The sequence below is a fragment of the Drosophila albomicans genome, chromosome 2R (genome assembly GCF_009650485.2).
Source record: "Drosophila albomicans strain 15112-1751.03 chromosome 2R, ASM965048v2, whole genome shotgun sequence".
NCBI lineage: Eukaryota > Metazoa > Arthropoda > Insecta > Diptera > Drosophilidae > Drosophila > Drosophila albomicans.
The window spans coordinates 12237019-12255562 of NC_047631.2; the positions used below are offsets into that span (position 1 = coordinate 12237019).

Consider the following 18544-nt stretch of genomic DNA (forward strand, 5'->3'; position numbering starts at 1 on the left):
TAATGCCGCGTCTTATGGCATAAACTCGAGCAGCAGCCACAGCAGCATTTTTGCAGGTATTTTCTTGCATATTATGGCCAGCACATATGCACACTCACACACACACACTCGCATGCCCACGACTCACATACACATGCATTGGCACACTCACCATAAAACACCCACACACACACTCAAATTAGCAAATTGCAAAAGAGCACTTGAAAGAAAACTGCGAGTTTTCACTTTCACTTTCCCAAAGTTGTATTAACTACTTCGATTGGTACATTTCATTTAACGTTTAATTGCCTTATGCAATGTATTAAAAAAAGAACAACAAAAAAAAAACATTCTCATTCCATTCGCTGTCAACTCGGTAACAGTGCATTAATTATAATTCTTAATTACAACCAATTAAAGCCGAGTTCAGATATTGCATTAAAATCCAAAAGTATGAACTGAAAACTTCCACCCAGATGCCAACCCGCAGCTTCAACCGCAAACGCGAAGTGCAAACAAATCAAACGCAATGCAAACATTAAAAAAACGAAAGCACAGAAACAACAGAAAATTGCAACAAATATAAATATCCACTGAATGCATATAGAGTGCAATTATTATAATTTCATTTTTTGCTGTCAGCCATAAAAATTGGTTTCCTTTTCTCCAGTGCAGAATGTTATTTAAAGCGAATGAATATTTTCACACAACTCAATAAATTTAAGTGCAAAATACACTTATTAACAAAGATGGTCAATAGCTCGATCATTATCAGATTAAATATTCTTGTCCACGAAAATATTTAAAGACCGATGCAGGTTGCTTCTAAAAAGTTGTGTTAAATAATTTCGTTACACATTAAACGTATTTTTAAACTTTTCTTGTTAATGAGTGTAATTGAAAAAAAAAATTTCAGTGTGTTGCATCATCGATAAACACAATCCCACCAGGCACGTTGAAATTAATTCTTTTTTTGTTTTGTGTGTATTTTTCCAACACTCTTAATTTCGTTTTTGGCGCTCAACGTAGGTAAACACAAACCTGTTTGCATCCTTGCAATGATATTGTATGAAACGCAATGAATTTTTCCTCAAATTTTGCATACATTTTCAAAAGTTTTGTTTCGGTTGAAGTACATTTTATGTTTGTTATGTGTCGCTCTGCGTGGTTAATTGTTTTGATTTACATGTGTTAATTATAAGTAATTGAAGACGACAACCTTATCTGCATACATTTATACCAATTTAATCGATGTTTTAATTTAATGATTGAGCGTACATTTACATATATGATATACCTTTTAGTTTAAAGTAAAGATATATGAGACAGCGTGTTTGCAGACCCCAATTAAAATTGAAATTACAAAGCCTGGCGGCCAATCTGGCACGAAAAATTGTAATGATTAATCACAATGATGATGATGATGATGATGATATGGATGGTGATGACGTTTTGAATCTCAAGTAAAATGCAATGTAAATGTGTGCACTTTGTATTTAATTTATATTATTAAGTGTATAAAATAAAATTATTAATATGCCTTTATTTATTTGCAACTGAATCGCCTAAAGCAACTCAATAATTTGAAATTAAATAAAACTTATTCATTTTATGTATGTTTTCATTTGTTTTTATTATGGTTCTGCGAATAAATTAAATCAATCAAACAGCCAACAACTATAATCAAAATAGAAAGAGCACCAAATATGTACACTCAAAGTCAGTTTAGCATTTGTTCCTTTCTGTTTCTCATATTCATGTTAAAACTTTGATCGATTTCCAATCATTTTCCTATATTTCGTAGCTTTATTTAGCAAGCTTGTAATACTTGAATTAAAATGCATTTAAAGGAGCCGAAATCGTTGCAATTTTTAACATGAATTTGAGAACTATTTAGAACCCAGACTTCAGCTCAATTAGACACGCGATTCTTTGAATGTAGTTAAAGCTGTGCATTAATTAATTTCCATGACAAATCCTAAGTGCATCCCAAAACGCTTAGCATAATTGATTAACATAGATAGTTGCAATTTATAACGTTTTATATATATTTTATGTAGTAGAAAATCTCTTCACGAATTGTGTTTGCCAAGCAGTTCAACAAACAAAAAGACCGAAAACAACAAAAAAAGAAACCCATGCAAATAAATAAATAAGTTACACAAATATTTATATGATAATTATTGATAATGCAGAGCAACTAATTTATAATGGAAATGAATGAAGAGCAGATGCAACTGAGTACCGCATTACACAATGGAAATATAAAAACAAAATTTATAACAAATAATAAAAATGAGAAGAAAAAACGAATAAGTAAAAAATATGAAAACAAGCGCGCGTGTGTGTATTTTAATACATTTTAATTTGAATTTCCATTAATATTGCATTGCGCATTATTATTATTATTATTATTATTATAATTATCGATTTTATTCGTTATATTCGCATTCGCATTCGCATTCGCATTCGCATTCGCATTCGTATCCCACCTTGCCGATGTGTGTGCCTTGTGCAAATGTTTGGATAATTTTCTCTTTGTATGGATGAAACAATACAACAATTTTTTTTGTTTTTCAGTTCTGATTTATTCATGGCCCGAGTGCTGCCCCATTTGTTATGAATTTTTAAGGCTCTGTGCGCTCCCACTGTTAGTTGATTGTACAATGCGTTTTTTCCTTCGTTTTCTTTTTGTATTACAAATTAAAACAAACAACGAAAAATACCCAAAAATATCCCGCAAGTTTACAGCAAGCCATGAGATGCAGGTAGAGATCGTTGACAAACTGAAAACACAAACACAAATCCACACATCAAACACTCACACTCACACTCACACTTTGGCAAATGTTCTTAACTTGCATATACGAATTATCTTTATTCAACTTGAAGCTATAATTAATTTTGTATAATTTATGTTCTGCGTTGTCCCCAGCTCCGCCCCTGAAAAGCCCTTCAAAGTATGCTTTAATTTTCACTTATGTGACTGCAGGAATATTAACAATGTAAATTTAAATCTGAGACCTGAGAATTCCACAATTTATATATTATTTTATTCAAATTTATTGGATAGTATAAATGCCCCTCAAATTCAAACCGAACTTAACCTTAATTATTTTTGATTTTCACATTCTTAAATTCTTGCTTTATGTGGACTTGGTGAGCGCCCCCAAAATGTACTTCCTCTCTTGTCTCTCTCTCTCTCTCTCTCTAACTCTCTCTATATATACGCATATATGTAAATTGTTTAATTGATATGGATTGATGAATTGACCTTAACTAACTATATATATATATACACACACATAAACATATGAATTATACATATATCTAAATAATAATGAATATATATTTATGTATATGATTATTTTTCTTACTTTTGATGAACTTTGATGATGTAATAATAAGCGAATGAACTGAATTGATTGAATTTTTACTTTGATATGTACATTGAATTGAAACATTTATATCTAACTACATATATCTAACTACACTATATAAATATATGTGGCTACATGCATATATATCTATATAGACGTAAGGAACGTGTGGAAATTTGCTGCAAATTCCCAAGTTCCTACGTTCGTTCCCTCGTTCCTTCGTTCGTTCGTTCGTTCGTTCGTTCTGCTGATGATCGTGATTTGCGCATAAAGTTTACTATTACAAAACGATACAACCAAAAAAAAAAGAAAAAAAAAAGAAAACACAAACCAAAAAACCAAAACAAAAAAAATGAACAATTAAGCATAACATAATAATTGTACTTGTACCAAGCTAATTTCGAGCTAACCTGATTATGATAATGATTTGTTTTTGTGGTGCAACCCGGAGTATGTACAATATATATATATACTAATTACTATACGAACGTTTTATTGGATTTTATTTACTTTGATCGAAATACATATCGAATTATTTTAATACTTATATACTTGAACTTGTATACCATATACGTATTTGCCTATTAACCTATACGAAATCAATATATACATACATATATATATATACTTACGAATTAGTCATCTAGTGTACGCATCATCCAATGCATATTGTAATTTTTAACTGAATGTTCTGTGATAACCAGCGAACGCGCTAAATGAGATCCTACAAGAAAGTAAACTCTTTGAAACTTATATCCACACACTCTACACCACCCAGAAACACTTTCACACACACTTTACACTCTTAACACATTTATTAAAAACACTCGCCCTCCTCCTCAATAAGTAGGCAATTAAACACAATCAAATACACACAGAGAAAAACTCACATATTCGCATACTTTTTTCAATTAGAGCGCACTACTTTTGTACAGTATTATTAGCCTACAAAATAAACTCACATCGATTTACACTAATTGGCACGTTTTACGTTTTACACGATCATTCATCAAATGCATTACAATTGCACCACATGGCGTATGCTTAATGCGGCGTGATCTACTCTGGCTTATGGCTGATGACCAGGCACAGCCAGCTGTTGCCGCAGCCGCTGCCGCCAGACTCATTATAAATTAATTAAGCCAGCAATTAATAATTTCACATGCCATTTAAGTTTCGTTAATGAATTAATATGCTCCACAGAGACTTGCAACATGCCACACACACTAACACACTCACACACACAGAGAAACACTGCCTACAATAGCTAGAATAATATTAGCACAAAAGCCGACCCTCGTTGCACCAGCCCGTCTCACACAATTTCGTTGGTTGTTTTGTTCTCTTTTCGTTTCCGTTTTCATTTTTGTTTTTTATCTTAATTGCATCGTAGCCTTTTTCAGTCATCATAACTACCCGTGAAATTTAACACCCTTAGCGATTCTAATGTGCACCCCCAAATGTAATTTGCATATACCAAAGTTTGCATTTCAATTTGGTTTCCCATTTGTTTTATAATTTTGCATTTTTTTGTTCGTTTTTATTCTTCGTTATTTTCGGGTATGTGAAACTAGCCAGAGCACAGTTTGAGAACTTTTTAAATATAATTTAAGTTTCGAAATAGTTTTCAAAAAAAAATAAGAAAAAAAAACAACAACTAGCAGCAATTTAATTAAGCAATTTCACCTGCAGCACAATATAAAAATGTATATTTTATTTCCTTTGCTGGTTTCAGTTTTCCAGCTATTTTAAGCTTTTCTCCCCACACACACACACCGAAAAAAAAGTTCCATTGACTTTAGTTTTAAGTGCACTAATTATGAGTTTCAACTTAGTTTAATTATAATTTCCACAATGCCACCAAAAACTGCACTTGCCCCGTCTGCCTCCGTCTATTAGTTGCACGATAAGTCGCTGCTCTCAGTCCCTTGCCCCGCATCACTTGCAACTTTCTTAATATGCACCAAATTTGCTCGAAGCACTCACAATTTTACAATCTTACCTATGCACCGATCTAGTATAATAATCGCTTCAACTTGACTTGGGGGAAACCATCTCTGAATATCTCTGAATGTATTTGTCGCATCTTTCTCTCAAGCATGACTGCATAACTCGAATGTGTTCTATGATCTTCAATCTTAACGGATGTGTTCGTTCTTTCTGAGCTATGACTACAGTTTGACCGTTTTGAACTTTCCATCTTCTACGAATTTATCCTTGAATGGGTAAAGATAGATTGTTAAAACCTCGATAATAATGAATGCAATAACATGTGAGGATACTTGATTTAAATGTTATATATATTTCAAAAGTCAAAGAATTTAAATTTCTAAAAAAACATTTATTTAAAATTGAAAAATATATTTTGAGTATTTAAGTGCATTTAATTCGAAATTTGAGAAAACATAATTAGCAAAGTTAAAATTTTAATATATTTACAATATTCGACTATATTCAGATAATTATTTTTGAAATAAGTAAAAGGTATTGTTTAAGGCTGTTTTTAAAGAGTCATACATTCGATATTCATTGATCTTACAAAGTTCCTCATATGGTTTGCATTCATTGTTTGTTTATGTCCATCCCTAACTAAAATTTATTATAATGTCGTCAAAGCAAATTCAGCCTTCCAGCATAACGAATAAAACAAAAGTAAGTATGCCGTAATATAATGAATAATTGCTCATACGCCACGTGAACTGATTTTGAGTGCCAAAACTCGCATTCGAATATGCAATACGAAAATGAATTATTGTCCCTATATATCAAAATGTGTCAAAATCGTTAATGATAAGCCGAGAAAAAGACATTTGATGTGATTTCTCATGTCCAGTCTCCAGGCTCAGTTCCCAGTTCTCAGTTGTCATTACATGCTTATGGTGCACATTCATATTTAACGCATTTCAGCGCCATTTGAATGCCCCATTGCACACTCACACATATCGATACACACACGTACCATATATGTATAACTATAAGGACATTCATATGCAAGCATATAAAATATAATGGCGTAGCATTAATTTTATTACATCTTTTGTGGGGACCTTTTCTTACATCATTTGCTTGGCCCCTGGGCAGGAAATGCAAAATTGTTCAACGTTAATAAATTTTATTATTGTTACTCCTGTGTGTCCTTTGTTTTTCGCACACACACTCCATTTCTCTTTCTCAGTATTCTCTTACGCCCTCAGCAAACCGTTTTTGCCACTGTATTCTACTTTGGATGCGGCATCTTGGTTGCATTGCGCTGCTGCATATACAACATTTTATTGTGTATTCATTTTAAGTTCAACGCACCATAAATTTCCGAAAGGATTTATGTTTTCCCAGACTTCCCTTCTCTTCTCTTCTCGGCTTCCCCTGAACATGAGCCGTGTGTCGCTTCATTCGGCACCGCAATAATTTATTGCATTCACATTTCCGCATTGAGTTCATTGAGCTGGCGACTCGACTTTCAACTCTTTTCCGGCTTGTTGCCGCGCTTTGTCTTTAATCATTTTTACATTTTTCTTGAATTTTCTCGCCATTTACTTCATCAAAAAAAAAAGATGAATAGCCTTTTGGCTATTTAAACCGAATTAGAGCGAACAGAAAATGAACTTGCGGCTCTGGGGGAAAAACTTTGAGCTTGAAGGGCGTTCTGCAAGTTGGACAAATAAATTTCTGCAGCTGACGCTTGTGGCAGATCGTCGTTTGCCGCATGCTCAGGCAAACTAATGACAACTCACAAAATGTAAAATGCAAAATGCAAAATGAAGAAACAATAAGCGCATAAATTACACAACAAAATTGCATAGCAATGGCGATATAAGCGAGAAGTAAACGCAAAAACCAGAAGCTTGCAAAACAAACAACGAAATAAGCAAAAGAACCAGAAGACCAAAGAACCAAGGAACTAAACAAGCAAACAACAACGACGGCAACGGCAACAATAAGAACAACAACCGAAAATCTCAACTGACACTAAAGTGTCGTCGGAGACAATGAAAAACGCATGCGGCAAACAATGGCGCATCAAATTACAACAAACAACAAGTTGAAATGGAGGCAGCCCAAACTGAAGCTGAAGCCAAAGCCAAAGCCAAAGCAAAGACAGCTGCAAAAAGGATACTCCCACTATCCTAGCTAAATCCTGGCCACACACAACGCCAGCAACAACAACATCAACTTCGCATTGTCGTGGCTTTTGTTTCAAAGTGCCACGGCGTATACGCAATTTGTGTCTACACACAGATAACGCACATGTGCAGTGTGTATGTCTGTGTATGTGTGTGTGTACGACTGCCTATTGTAATTTGGCGCTATTATTAAAAATCCTTTATGATGCCAGCGACAGAAACAGCAACAGCCACAGCAGCAGCAGCAGCAACCGCAGCTCAGCTTTCAGCAAACGCATTTGGTGTGCTCTAATTGCACCATTAAAAGATGACAAACGAAAGCCGTCCGCCAACCCAAAAACCACCCAACCCATCTCATACTCTCGTAGTCGTAGTCCTGCCCCAGACGCTGGCACAGACAAGCCGAAAAACAATAGCGCCGAGAGTAAGGCATTTAATATGGTTTTTATGCGTTACCATTCTTCTAGCTGCTTCTTCGGTTTTTTTTTTCTTTCATACTTCAGCTTTTAATACGCTATAGTCATTTAATGGGTTGGTGCATGCAATGCTGCAGTTATACTCGATGATAGTCGATTTTTGTTGTATAGATATAATAAACATAGTTGCAACACAATAAACTTCTATAGCAGCTTCTTTAAGCTCATCATAATTTAATAGAAATTTATTGGAAATCATATTTATAGGGTATTTGCTAGCTGCATATCTCTGCACACTATTATCTCTATCAGTTGCTTTTTTTTTGTAAAATTTTTCGTCTGCTTCTTTTCGGTGCACGGATGTCATAAATGGCATGCTTCATAAGAAGGGGCTTAAGTATGTGCCCTGCTGCTAGTGCAAGAGCTTACACATACATATCTGAGAGTGTATATATATGTGTGTGTGTGTGTGCTGGATAGGTGTGCACGCTCAAGTTTTCAACAAAAGGGGGACCATAAATGTAATTTATATTCGTATATTTGTGCAGCGAGTATCACCATCTGCAGGTGTTTTTTATTTTTTAATCTACTTAAACGGAGCACAACACAAATTTGCATTTTATTGCTCGAATGTTGAAGCAACTCAGAGAGAAAAAAAAAAACCTAAGCGAACTAAACTAAAGCTTAACTAAATTAATGATTAAATGACTAAACTAGTAGCAGATGCAAGGAGTTAAACTATTGGCTCTACGGACTTGACTAAGACCATAGGGTAGAAGGGTATTATAACTTTGTGCCGGCAGGAAATGTATGTAACAGGTAGAAGGAGGCATCTCCGACCCTATAAAGTATATATATTTTTGATCAGCGTCAACAGCCGAGACGATATAGCCATGTCCGTCTGTCCGTCTGTGTGTCTGTGTGTCTGTGTGTCCGTCCGTCTGTCCGTATGAACACCTAGATCTCAGAGACTACGAGAGATAGAGCTATAATTTTTTTTCGACAGCATTTGTTATTTTGCACGCAGATCAAGTTTGTTTCAAATTTTTGCCACGCCCACTTCCGCCCCCGCAAATCAAAAAAATCGAATAACAAGCGTAATTTTAAAGCTAGAGTTGCGAATTTTGGTATATATAATAATAACTATAGTACTTATGATTCCTGAAGGTTGCGATCAGATAAAAATTGTCGAAGTTATAAAAGAAATACTTTTGTATGGGCAAAAATGCCTACTTATAAGGGTCTTAGTTACTTTGGCTGAAATCTGGTATATTGAGCCGTCTATATTTTGAAACTATTTGCATAAATAAGGCTAATCATAAATTAATTAGACAACTGCAGTGCGAATATTGCACAATTACAAAGCCAGGCATCAAATTTAAATGACAAACAATTATAGAAATCCATAATCTGCAATCTGAAATTGATATTGTAATAATAAATACAATGCGCCATTCACTCTAAAAGTATTTATTTCCTTTTCAAATCAATAAGAAATAATTACAGCAATCAAAATAAATGTTTACTGTGGTTTGAATAATCAATTAGTTGGCCGCAAAGAGGTTTTGGTTATGCCAACTCTATCAGCATTATTCTTATCAGGTCGAGCCCAGCTAATTGGCCTTAAAGTTACACGTTTAGCGCGTTTTGCAAGCATTTGGCAGCCTTATTGAAAAATTTAACTTGTAATAAAATTTAATGAGTTTGCGCTTTTTAATAAAAATGCGCCCAACTAATGCCCCACAATTTAAGCGCAAATTTGTGTTCATAATCACAATTCGGGTACCTTTTTCTCCTCTCTTGTGCTTTTTTTTTTTTGGTGGCTCGTGTCTCGTGTGCGTGGTAATGACTATACAGAATTCCTGACGCAGAGGAGTATTCCTGTCCTTTGGCTACTCGCACTTATCCTGCGACTGTGCATGCAATAAAACGTAACGAGGCTGTTAGCATTAAGGCAAACGCTTCGCTTCGCTTCGTGGTGGCAGCGGCGACGGCGGCGGCGGCGGTCAAGAAGTCAGCGAAGGTTGAAACAAAAACCGAGCGACTCATTGCCGTTAAGTCGGCGTTAATATTTAAATTTATATTGCGGCCGGCCCGGTTTGGTGTTGCCCTCACCTTCTCACTCCGTCCGCGCGCCGCGGCGGAGAGAGCTCTGTTTGGCCATCAATTCTGCGTTTAATGCCTGCGCAAATATTTGCGCAATCAGCAAACAAAACAAGCACCGCAGCCTGTCGTCTGTTTGAGCAAAGCAATTGACCGTTCGCTCTGGACACGGCAATTTACGTGCTGAAAGCGGCTCCGACAACAACCTTTACAACAGCAACAAGAACCACAAACTCTGCTTCCGCATCCCTTTCCGCTTGCCCTTGAAACGCCGCTAGCTGTGGCCTCATATTGACCGCATTATTTGTGCCACATATACTCGCACAATAAAATAAAAACAAAAACAAAAAAAAGCAGCGAAACTTACACAGGTGTGCGTATTATTGCCACAACTGCGCGCGCTGTCTAGCGGCAAATACATGTTGTCAGCGTTGCCCACACACATTTGGCTTACAGCGGGAGCCGTAAATAACCTTGTTAATCATTTAATTTAAGCACGAGCATATGATATGACCGCACCACTCTCACACTCGCATACACCTGCAGATCCCATAGAAATACATCGCTCACGTCGCCTGCAGGCCACAAAAGGGCTTTCAGCTTTCAGTTTTCGCATTTGGCTTTGGCTTTTGCAATTTATTGTGATTTGCTTGATGCCGATTGCTGTTGGCCTGCGCTGCGGGCAATGCAAACACACACACGCACGCATTAATTGCTAGCTGCGGGCTAACGTGAGGTATGAGCAATATTACGTATGCAAAGAGGTTGCTGGCGGGAAAAAAGTGTTGCATACTTTTGTGCGCTGCAAGTAAATATTACTCGCAAACACTCTTTTGCACAAATAACAACAATTTACATTTTATTTACAACTAACTGAAGTACGTGCCTGGCAGTTCCCCCTCTCTTCACCCTCCCTTCCCTCCCCCACTTTGTATTTACACTCCGCGCACTTTGTCGAGTTGCAGCAGAAGTCGCACACACAAAAATGCAAAAGTATAAACATTCTTGCACTGGCAGCTGTAAAAGTTTTCGGGTAAACGCATTTCAAACACTCGCTGAGATAGTTATTACAATTGTACACAAAACGAGCGAGGAGTGTGCGGTGGAGAACGGGGATGGGGGAGAAAACTTACTGCATTTTCCTCAAATGAAATGCAAAATGCAGCAGCTCCTTTCTTTTCTCTTCTTTCGGTATAATATTTACAAAGCAGCTTTCTTTCTGCTGCTTATTGTGGCACATTCGAGTTGGCTGCCATTTTTAAAGTGCAGTTAGCTTTGATCAGCGTTTGGTTAGCGGGGAGCGGGAAGCGGGCAGCGGGAGTTCGGGGTGTAGTCGTGGCACACGGAAGTCGACTAGAGAACGGCGGAAGCACTGTCAGGACTCGAGACGACTGCGATTCAGTCGACTCCGACTTCGACTACGACTGCTGAGCCAAACATCCGCTGGACAATTGATGAAAGCATTGTAGTTGCATGACACCCCGCTCCCCTCGGGTCTTCACAATACTACTGTCTGCTAAGCTACTGAAGAGGCAAGTTTAGCACAAGTCGTGCAACAACCATTTGCCGTGTGGCAAACTTTCCGCAGCTGCTGACAAGCAGACCGACTGCCAGGATGTTCTGCTCTACATACAGATACAGAAGGGAGAGATATATGTATATACATTTGTATATAGATAGATGTAGGTATATACATCGTCTTGTTGTTGTTTTTTAGGGTAAAGGGTCCTGCGCATCGTCGCCTGGTGTTTTGCCTTTGCTTTCGCTTCGTAGTCTCGTTTCGCGCCAGCAGCAAAGTGCACAGCTCAAAAGTTTTGTTTACAAAGTTTTCAAATTTTTGTGGCACTGAGTTGAACTTCCGTAACGCTGCTGTGCTGCTTGTCGCTTGCCCCACCGTTAAGCGACACAGTCACTTCCGGCTGTTGATGATGTCGCTTCGCCTCGCCTCGACTCCCACTTCACTTGCAACAATCCCCGCCAGCCATTGATAATCTAATGTTCTACCTTCGACACAATGTCCGCTCTCTCTTGCTTCGGCTATTTGCAGCTGCTGAACTTATAACTGGATCAACGTCAAGATCCGCAATCCATCATTAGCAGTCAAGCATAAATTGCAAGCGCCGCAATTATGTGGCAAGTCTATTAAATTTCCATCAATGTGCGCATGTTAGTAAATGATGCAGAAAATGCAGCAAGCACTTTGCGGCGTCTCAAGCTTCACAGTGGGGCAGGGGCAGCTAGAGGTTGCACTTACTTACGCTCACTTGAGTGTTGCATATACATGTATGAAGATGAAGGCGAAGACGAAGACGGCGGCACATCCTGCGGCTCCTTCAACTTGTCATTGCGTGTAAAATTATGTCAACGCTTGTCAACTTTTATATGCCGCCGTCGAAGTTGCCCCAAGTGCCATATGTAGTGCCTTTGAGTGCGCATTGAGTGAATGAATGAAAGTTTCTTTAGCCCACCCAAAGTGTTCATGCTTCTTTCGGTTTGTATGTGTGTGTGTGTGTGTGTGTAAGTGTCGCCAGCATTTGTTATTGACTATGCAGAAAACGGCATGTGGCAGTTGCAGCTTGCCAAAGACAAAGTGCCTCGTGCCGCAAAAGGCCGCGCAACAAAACTTTTTAAATTTAAATGTGGAATTTACCTCTCACTCTTTTCCCTCTCTCTCTCTCTCTCTCTCTCTCTGCCCACACATACAGTGTTTAACAAACACACACGCGGGCGAATAACGCGTGTCTGCGTTGCGCTTTATTTAAAAACTTTAATATGGCAAGTTTTAAAAAGGCGCTGCCACTGCCACGCCCCACTCATTTTGCAACGCATTAGCGCACAGCTCTCGCTTTCTTATTAAAACTTATGCTCACTTTTTCCAAATTTTCCCGGCTAATTAGCTTTCTTCGTCGCGCAGTTCCCTCTCTCTGTCTCTCTGTCTCTCTTTTTCTTTCTCTCTTATTAATACCCAGTGAAATGCAACTCCAAAGCGAGTAGCCGAAAGAAATATCTCTGAGAGTAAACAACAATTTAAAATTATGCATATTTATTGTCCTGATTGCAATTTGGCATCTTGTAAATGTGTTTATTAAGATATTTAAGCACTTTCTCTACAGCTATAATTTTATTGCTGCACGTCTACTTTTGCATGCCATTTTATGATTGAGCGTGTGTTTGTCTGTGTGCATGTGCAGGGTATGTGCTAGTCGAGCAACTTGCCATCCTTTTTTTGTTGTTTTCCTTTTTTGGGCGCTGCTTCATTTGCAACGTGCTGACTGCAGCTTGGCTGGCAACTCGGCCCGTTGCCGAATTAAATAAGTTTTACACGCCACTTGATGCTGCCACGTCTGCCACAGCAGCAGCAGCAGCAGTAGCAGTAGCAGTGGCTGTGGCAGCAACTGTAGCAGCCGCATCGATGCATGAAATTTCGCTTGGCCTCGCTTGGAATTTATCTCATCTGGATAATGTCTAAAGGACTTTGCTTTACTTTCGCCAGTCCACAAATCTGCTGTATATATGTATGTATGTATGTCTGTGCATTTTTGTGAGCGTGTGTGCGTGCTTTATGTCTGTGTAAAGTGTAACAGTAGCTTGAAGCAATTAACGAAATTACTTTTTTTCTCTTTTTATTTCCATTAATATTTTTCACAATTTTGTACAACTTTGTTCTAAGCACTTGCAACTAATCAATTAGTTAGTAAAAATATATATACATATTTATTAATCCAACTCCAGAGACACGCCCACGACTCGTGTCTCTCTCCTACCCACCCGCCCCGTAAAACAAACTGACGCACCACTCAAAAACTAAAAGAAAAAAAAAAGAAAATATAAAGCAGAAGACACCAATACAGTAATACTTGAACACACACAGTAATAAACTAACACACATACAAGTTACAGATAAGCAATCAATTTATATATATCTCATACACGACTTATATGATAAGTATCTACTCTTTTCCTTTTTTCGTCTCTTTTTACGCTCTGAAATTTCATTTTCCGATAACAACCACCAACCACCACCACAACAACAACAACAACTGGGCTTTACACACATTTAACACACACCCAACACGCACCACCAACCGACAACAACAACAACAACAATCAATTGCTATATGTTTAAACCAACAACCAACAACATGCACACCAACAACACGCACCACCAACAACTACTTTCAATCACAATCAGAGCGTGCCAGTGCTGCGCACATTTGGCGGCCATCACATCGCGTAGCGGGAACTTAATGTGGCCAGCACCACAACATCATCAGCAGCCACAGCAGCATCCGCAGCCGCATTAGCAACAAATTGCTCGTCGTCAGCGACGAGCATTACGACACCAACCGGCACTCCACCATTGCCGCCGTTGCCCAACACTTTTATTGCGATCAAAACGAAGAACGATAATGGCAGCAATCACAGCAGCAACAGTCTGACATTGCACAGTGGCAGCAATAGTTTCAAATCGAATGGCAACGGCAGCAGCAACAGCAACACACACCGACGATCACCGAATGCACAACAGCAACAACAACAGCAACAACAACAGCAACAACCACCGCCATTGCCCATGAAAAATGGAGCCAAACAGCAACAACACAACTCCGATTCGCATTATCAACACTTGAACTACAACATGACGCATCTGCAACACTTTAATTCGCTCGATCATCAGCAGCAACCACATAAATTCCATGCTGTGCGCAGCAACAATACGCTTGATCGCAAGCAACTCAAACAGCAGCAGCAACAAACAGATGTTGGCAGTGATTATTGCACTCAGATCAATCCGCATTATCTGCAGACCTTCGACAGTCTCGATCCCGAGCATTATAGCGTGGCAAATCTACATTCGCATCCGCATACGCATCGTAGCCAGTCAAAGTCACAGATCTATAGTTACGGAAGCAGCGGCACCGCCAGCGACACGTCGCAGCAGCAACATCAGCAGCAGCATCCACACTATCACAGCAGCAGCAACATAGCACACATTGAGCACCACTATCAACAACAACAACAACAACAACACAACAGCCACCCTCACCAACAGCAGCAGCAGCAGCAACAACAGCAACAACACTCACACCACCAACACCACAGTTTGAAGCACACAAAACACAGCAAGGGTCACAAGAGCAAGCATAGCTCTAAGAATAGCAAGTCGCAAGATGACTTTAAAGCGCTGCACAAGCAGCAGCAAAAGTGCAGCAACAGCAGCAGCGGCAACAACAAGCAGCAACAGCAACAACAACAGCAGCAGCAGCCACATATGAAACGCAACGGCAACAATCAATTGCTGTCACAGCAACCGCCACAACAGCACTATTCCAGCTCCAGTGATAGTTTACCATTTGATAATAACTATTATTAAAGCACACACACATACTTACAGACCACCAATTTAAACACACACACACTCACCTCAATTGTTGTCTCAGCTGCAAAAATTGTTGTTGCCGCACATCCACATCAATTGCACCCACACACACAAACACGTACAAACACACACATGCACACTCACGCCCACTCAAATGCAATTTTCGATTTGATTATCATTTAAGTTGTGGCATTAAAATCGTAGCATACTTTGAAGCGCCAAAACAATTGCGTATACGCAACAGCTTGAACATCAACAATTTGTAGCATACTTTTGTGCGCCCCGAATAATTGCGCTCTCCATACTCACACGCATACAAACACGCACACACACTGCTGCTCTGTGCTGTGGGCAGCTCGGATTTGTGTTGTTGTTTTATTTAAATATTTCACAACAAAAACCAAAAATCCAATACCAAAAAAATAATCTATAAATATATTACATTAAAAAGAAGAAACCGGAATTTAGCCTAAATGAATTAGAAACTTAAATAGTCTATACAAATAATTTAGCTGGTAGTTGAATTTCCAAATATGCAGAGCTCGCAAATGAGTTGAAACATTATTACGATTATTATTAACACTTAACATATACGCCATAAGATCAGCTATTAACAAAATCGATAACAAAAACAGTTAAAAAACAAAACTAAGAAACCAAAGATGAAAGTTAAATGATTAATTGTTCAATGTGGTCATGTGTATATAGCAATGCTAAGCGTAACTAGTTATTATGTATTTAAGATATGGCTAGAGCATTAAGTATTTACCCCATTTACCCCATTCACCCCCAAGCCCCTCCCTCTTGGCCCCTCAGCTCACCAACAAAAAAAAAAGTCGTTCTAAATACTTTCTTGAAAGACCCTTGGCTAATCAGATTTTATTTATTTATTTCATTAACAATTTGCTTGAAATATCTGCCAACAACTCGTACACAACAACAACAACAACAACCACAACAACAACTACAACAAATCCCACAACACATACATACATGAACACAAAACAGTCGTCAACAGTTGCCAGCGCCAGCGGCCACGATGAACTCGGCAATCTGTTGTGGCAACAGGAAGCCACCGAATTCATTGAGCAATTTCCCTGTGCTGCCGCCGCTGCTCATACTCAACACTGTCCTGTGCCGCCCATCCGCCATTGCCACGCCCATGGCCATGGACATGTGCGCGGCGGTGGCGAATTGCTGTCGACACAGCAGCGACATCAGCGTGACATGTTTAGCGGTGACCTGGGCATACCGGAGATTAGCACACACGTCGGCAGTGTTGTGCACACCTTTGAAACGTTGGCGCTGCAGCGTCGACTCGCCGAGGCCGAGCAGGAGCGTGACCGTGAGCAGAGTAAGTATGAGCTGCACACGAACAACCAAAGCAACAGTAATATCAACAGCAACCAAAGCAACGGCAACGTTCACACGAGCCAAAGCAAATACAGTCAAGTGAAACGCAAGTCGCAGGAATTGCGGCAGCGGGTGCAGCACATGCAACGTCAAAAGCAGAAGCTGCAGGCACAGACATTGGCACTGGCAAAGGCACAACATTGCATACTAACCAGCAACAACAACGTCGCACAGCAACAACATCCTGCACCTGGCAAGCTAACAAACAGTTGCAGCACTCAGAGTCTGGCCAACCAATTGGCCAACTTGCCCCCAATGACTGCCACCACGGCACATTCCACCGAACATTTGCAGCCACTGTACGGCGGCATTGCAGCCGAGGATTATCGCAAGAATCTCTTTGGTACGCTGCTATCACAACGTCAGCGCGCTCAGCAACAACAGCAGACCAGCGAAGAGGAGCTGCAGGATGAGGCATACATTGTGAACGCGGCCTTTGACGAGATATTTGCACGCTACGACGACGAAGAGGGGGAGGAGGCAAGTGAAGAGCAGGAACTGGCCACCAGTCGCACCTTCACCAACACAATTACGAACACCGATGACTTGTACGACGACGAGCATATGCTGGTCAGTCTCAGCGAACTGGACGATGATGTATTTGCCAGCCGAGCTCAAACAGCTTCGACCACGCCCACCACAGCCGGCGCGGGGCGTACGCCAAAGCACAGTCATCCGGCGCTGCAAAAGTATCCGGCACCAGCGCCACCGCCACTTCAACAGCGCTCCAGCACGCTGACCAATCTCTTCGAGCGCCTTAAGAGCAGCTCGGGGGGCAGCGGCAAGCGCACGAATTCGGAGCAGCAGCTGCAACAAGCGGCAGCAATGGCTGCGGTGGCAACACCAACGCCGCTGCACAAATATGCGGCACAGCCGCAATTGAACGAAGACTTTAATCGCGGCTCGACCCTGAGTCAATCCTTTGTGCGGCAACTGAAACGTGTGTCGCACAAACAGAAGCGTGCCCCGCCAGTGCCGCCGCCCAAGCCGCGTTCCAATGTGGCGCATGTGACGCCGCTGCGCAATGCTCTTATCTTTCCCAAACGCTCTAGATCATCCAATGAGCTGCTGCTCGACGATCTCAATGTGCAGGCTCGTAAGTATTTCCGACGGTCGGAGCATAGCGCAGCGGTGTAATTGGTGGAGCACCCTGTATATAAATCACCCTGTTTTGCTCACCCTTCGCTCCCACACTCACCTCATTTTGTCGTTGTTATATGACTGAAATTCCGACAAAACCAACAACAAGAAAAAGACTTTCGAATAACTGTTTTATTGCTTCAATTCTTGGCAGAGGCGACGCTCTTGTAGACTAATTGTATCCCTGATTCCCCTCGACCACGACCCCGATAACGATAACGATTGACACAGCTGAGGATTGAGCGTAGTTTGTCCCGCCGCCCGCCCGCCATACATGATGAACAACTCTTTCTCAAATGCGAAAAGTTTCCCAAAGATATTTTAATGCGCCATAAATTGGACTTAAATTTGCCAGCACTCATAAAAATTAACTAATCGAATAAAAAAAAATATTATTAAGAAATGTTTACAATTCACATTTCACTGAAATCTTTAATGCGTACTTTTCGGAGCATCAGAAAACAATAATTCTATGCAAGTCCGAAAATTGTGCTATACAAATTTCTGTGAAATTCGAATAAGGCCTATTCTGAATTACCATTTCGCTAGAATTTCATAAATCGAAATGAACTTCGCAACAGGTCAAGAACAAAGCAGTTGAGCAGTTTTTAA

The 18544-nt window shown here is 39.7% G+C and overlaps 1 protein-coding gene across 4 annotated transcripts in view; it reads left to right on the forward strand.

Moving 5' to 3' along the window:
* The window catches only part of LOC117574839 (hemicentin-2), a 137859-nt gene extending 119717 nt beyond the window's left edge, over positions 1-18142 (forward strand). For 2 of the 4 annotated variants that reach the window (XM_052007820.1, XM_052007821.1), the window contains exon 16: positions 16388-18142. In XM_052007820.1, the coding sequence (XP_051863780.1) occupies positions 16388-17929 (1542 nt within the window). In that variant the 3' untranslated portion in view covers positions 17930-18142. Of the gene's footprint in view, positions 1-1283; positions 1596-14191; positions 14320-16387 lie in introns of those variants that run through there. The other 2 variants (XM_052007823.1, XM_052007822.1) reach the window with 2 other exon arrangements.
* Positions 18143-18544: the final 402 nt, after the last annotated feature.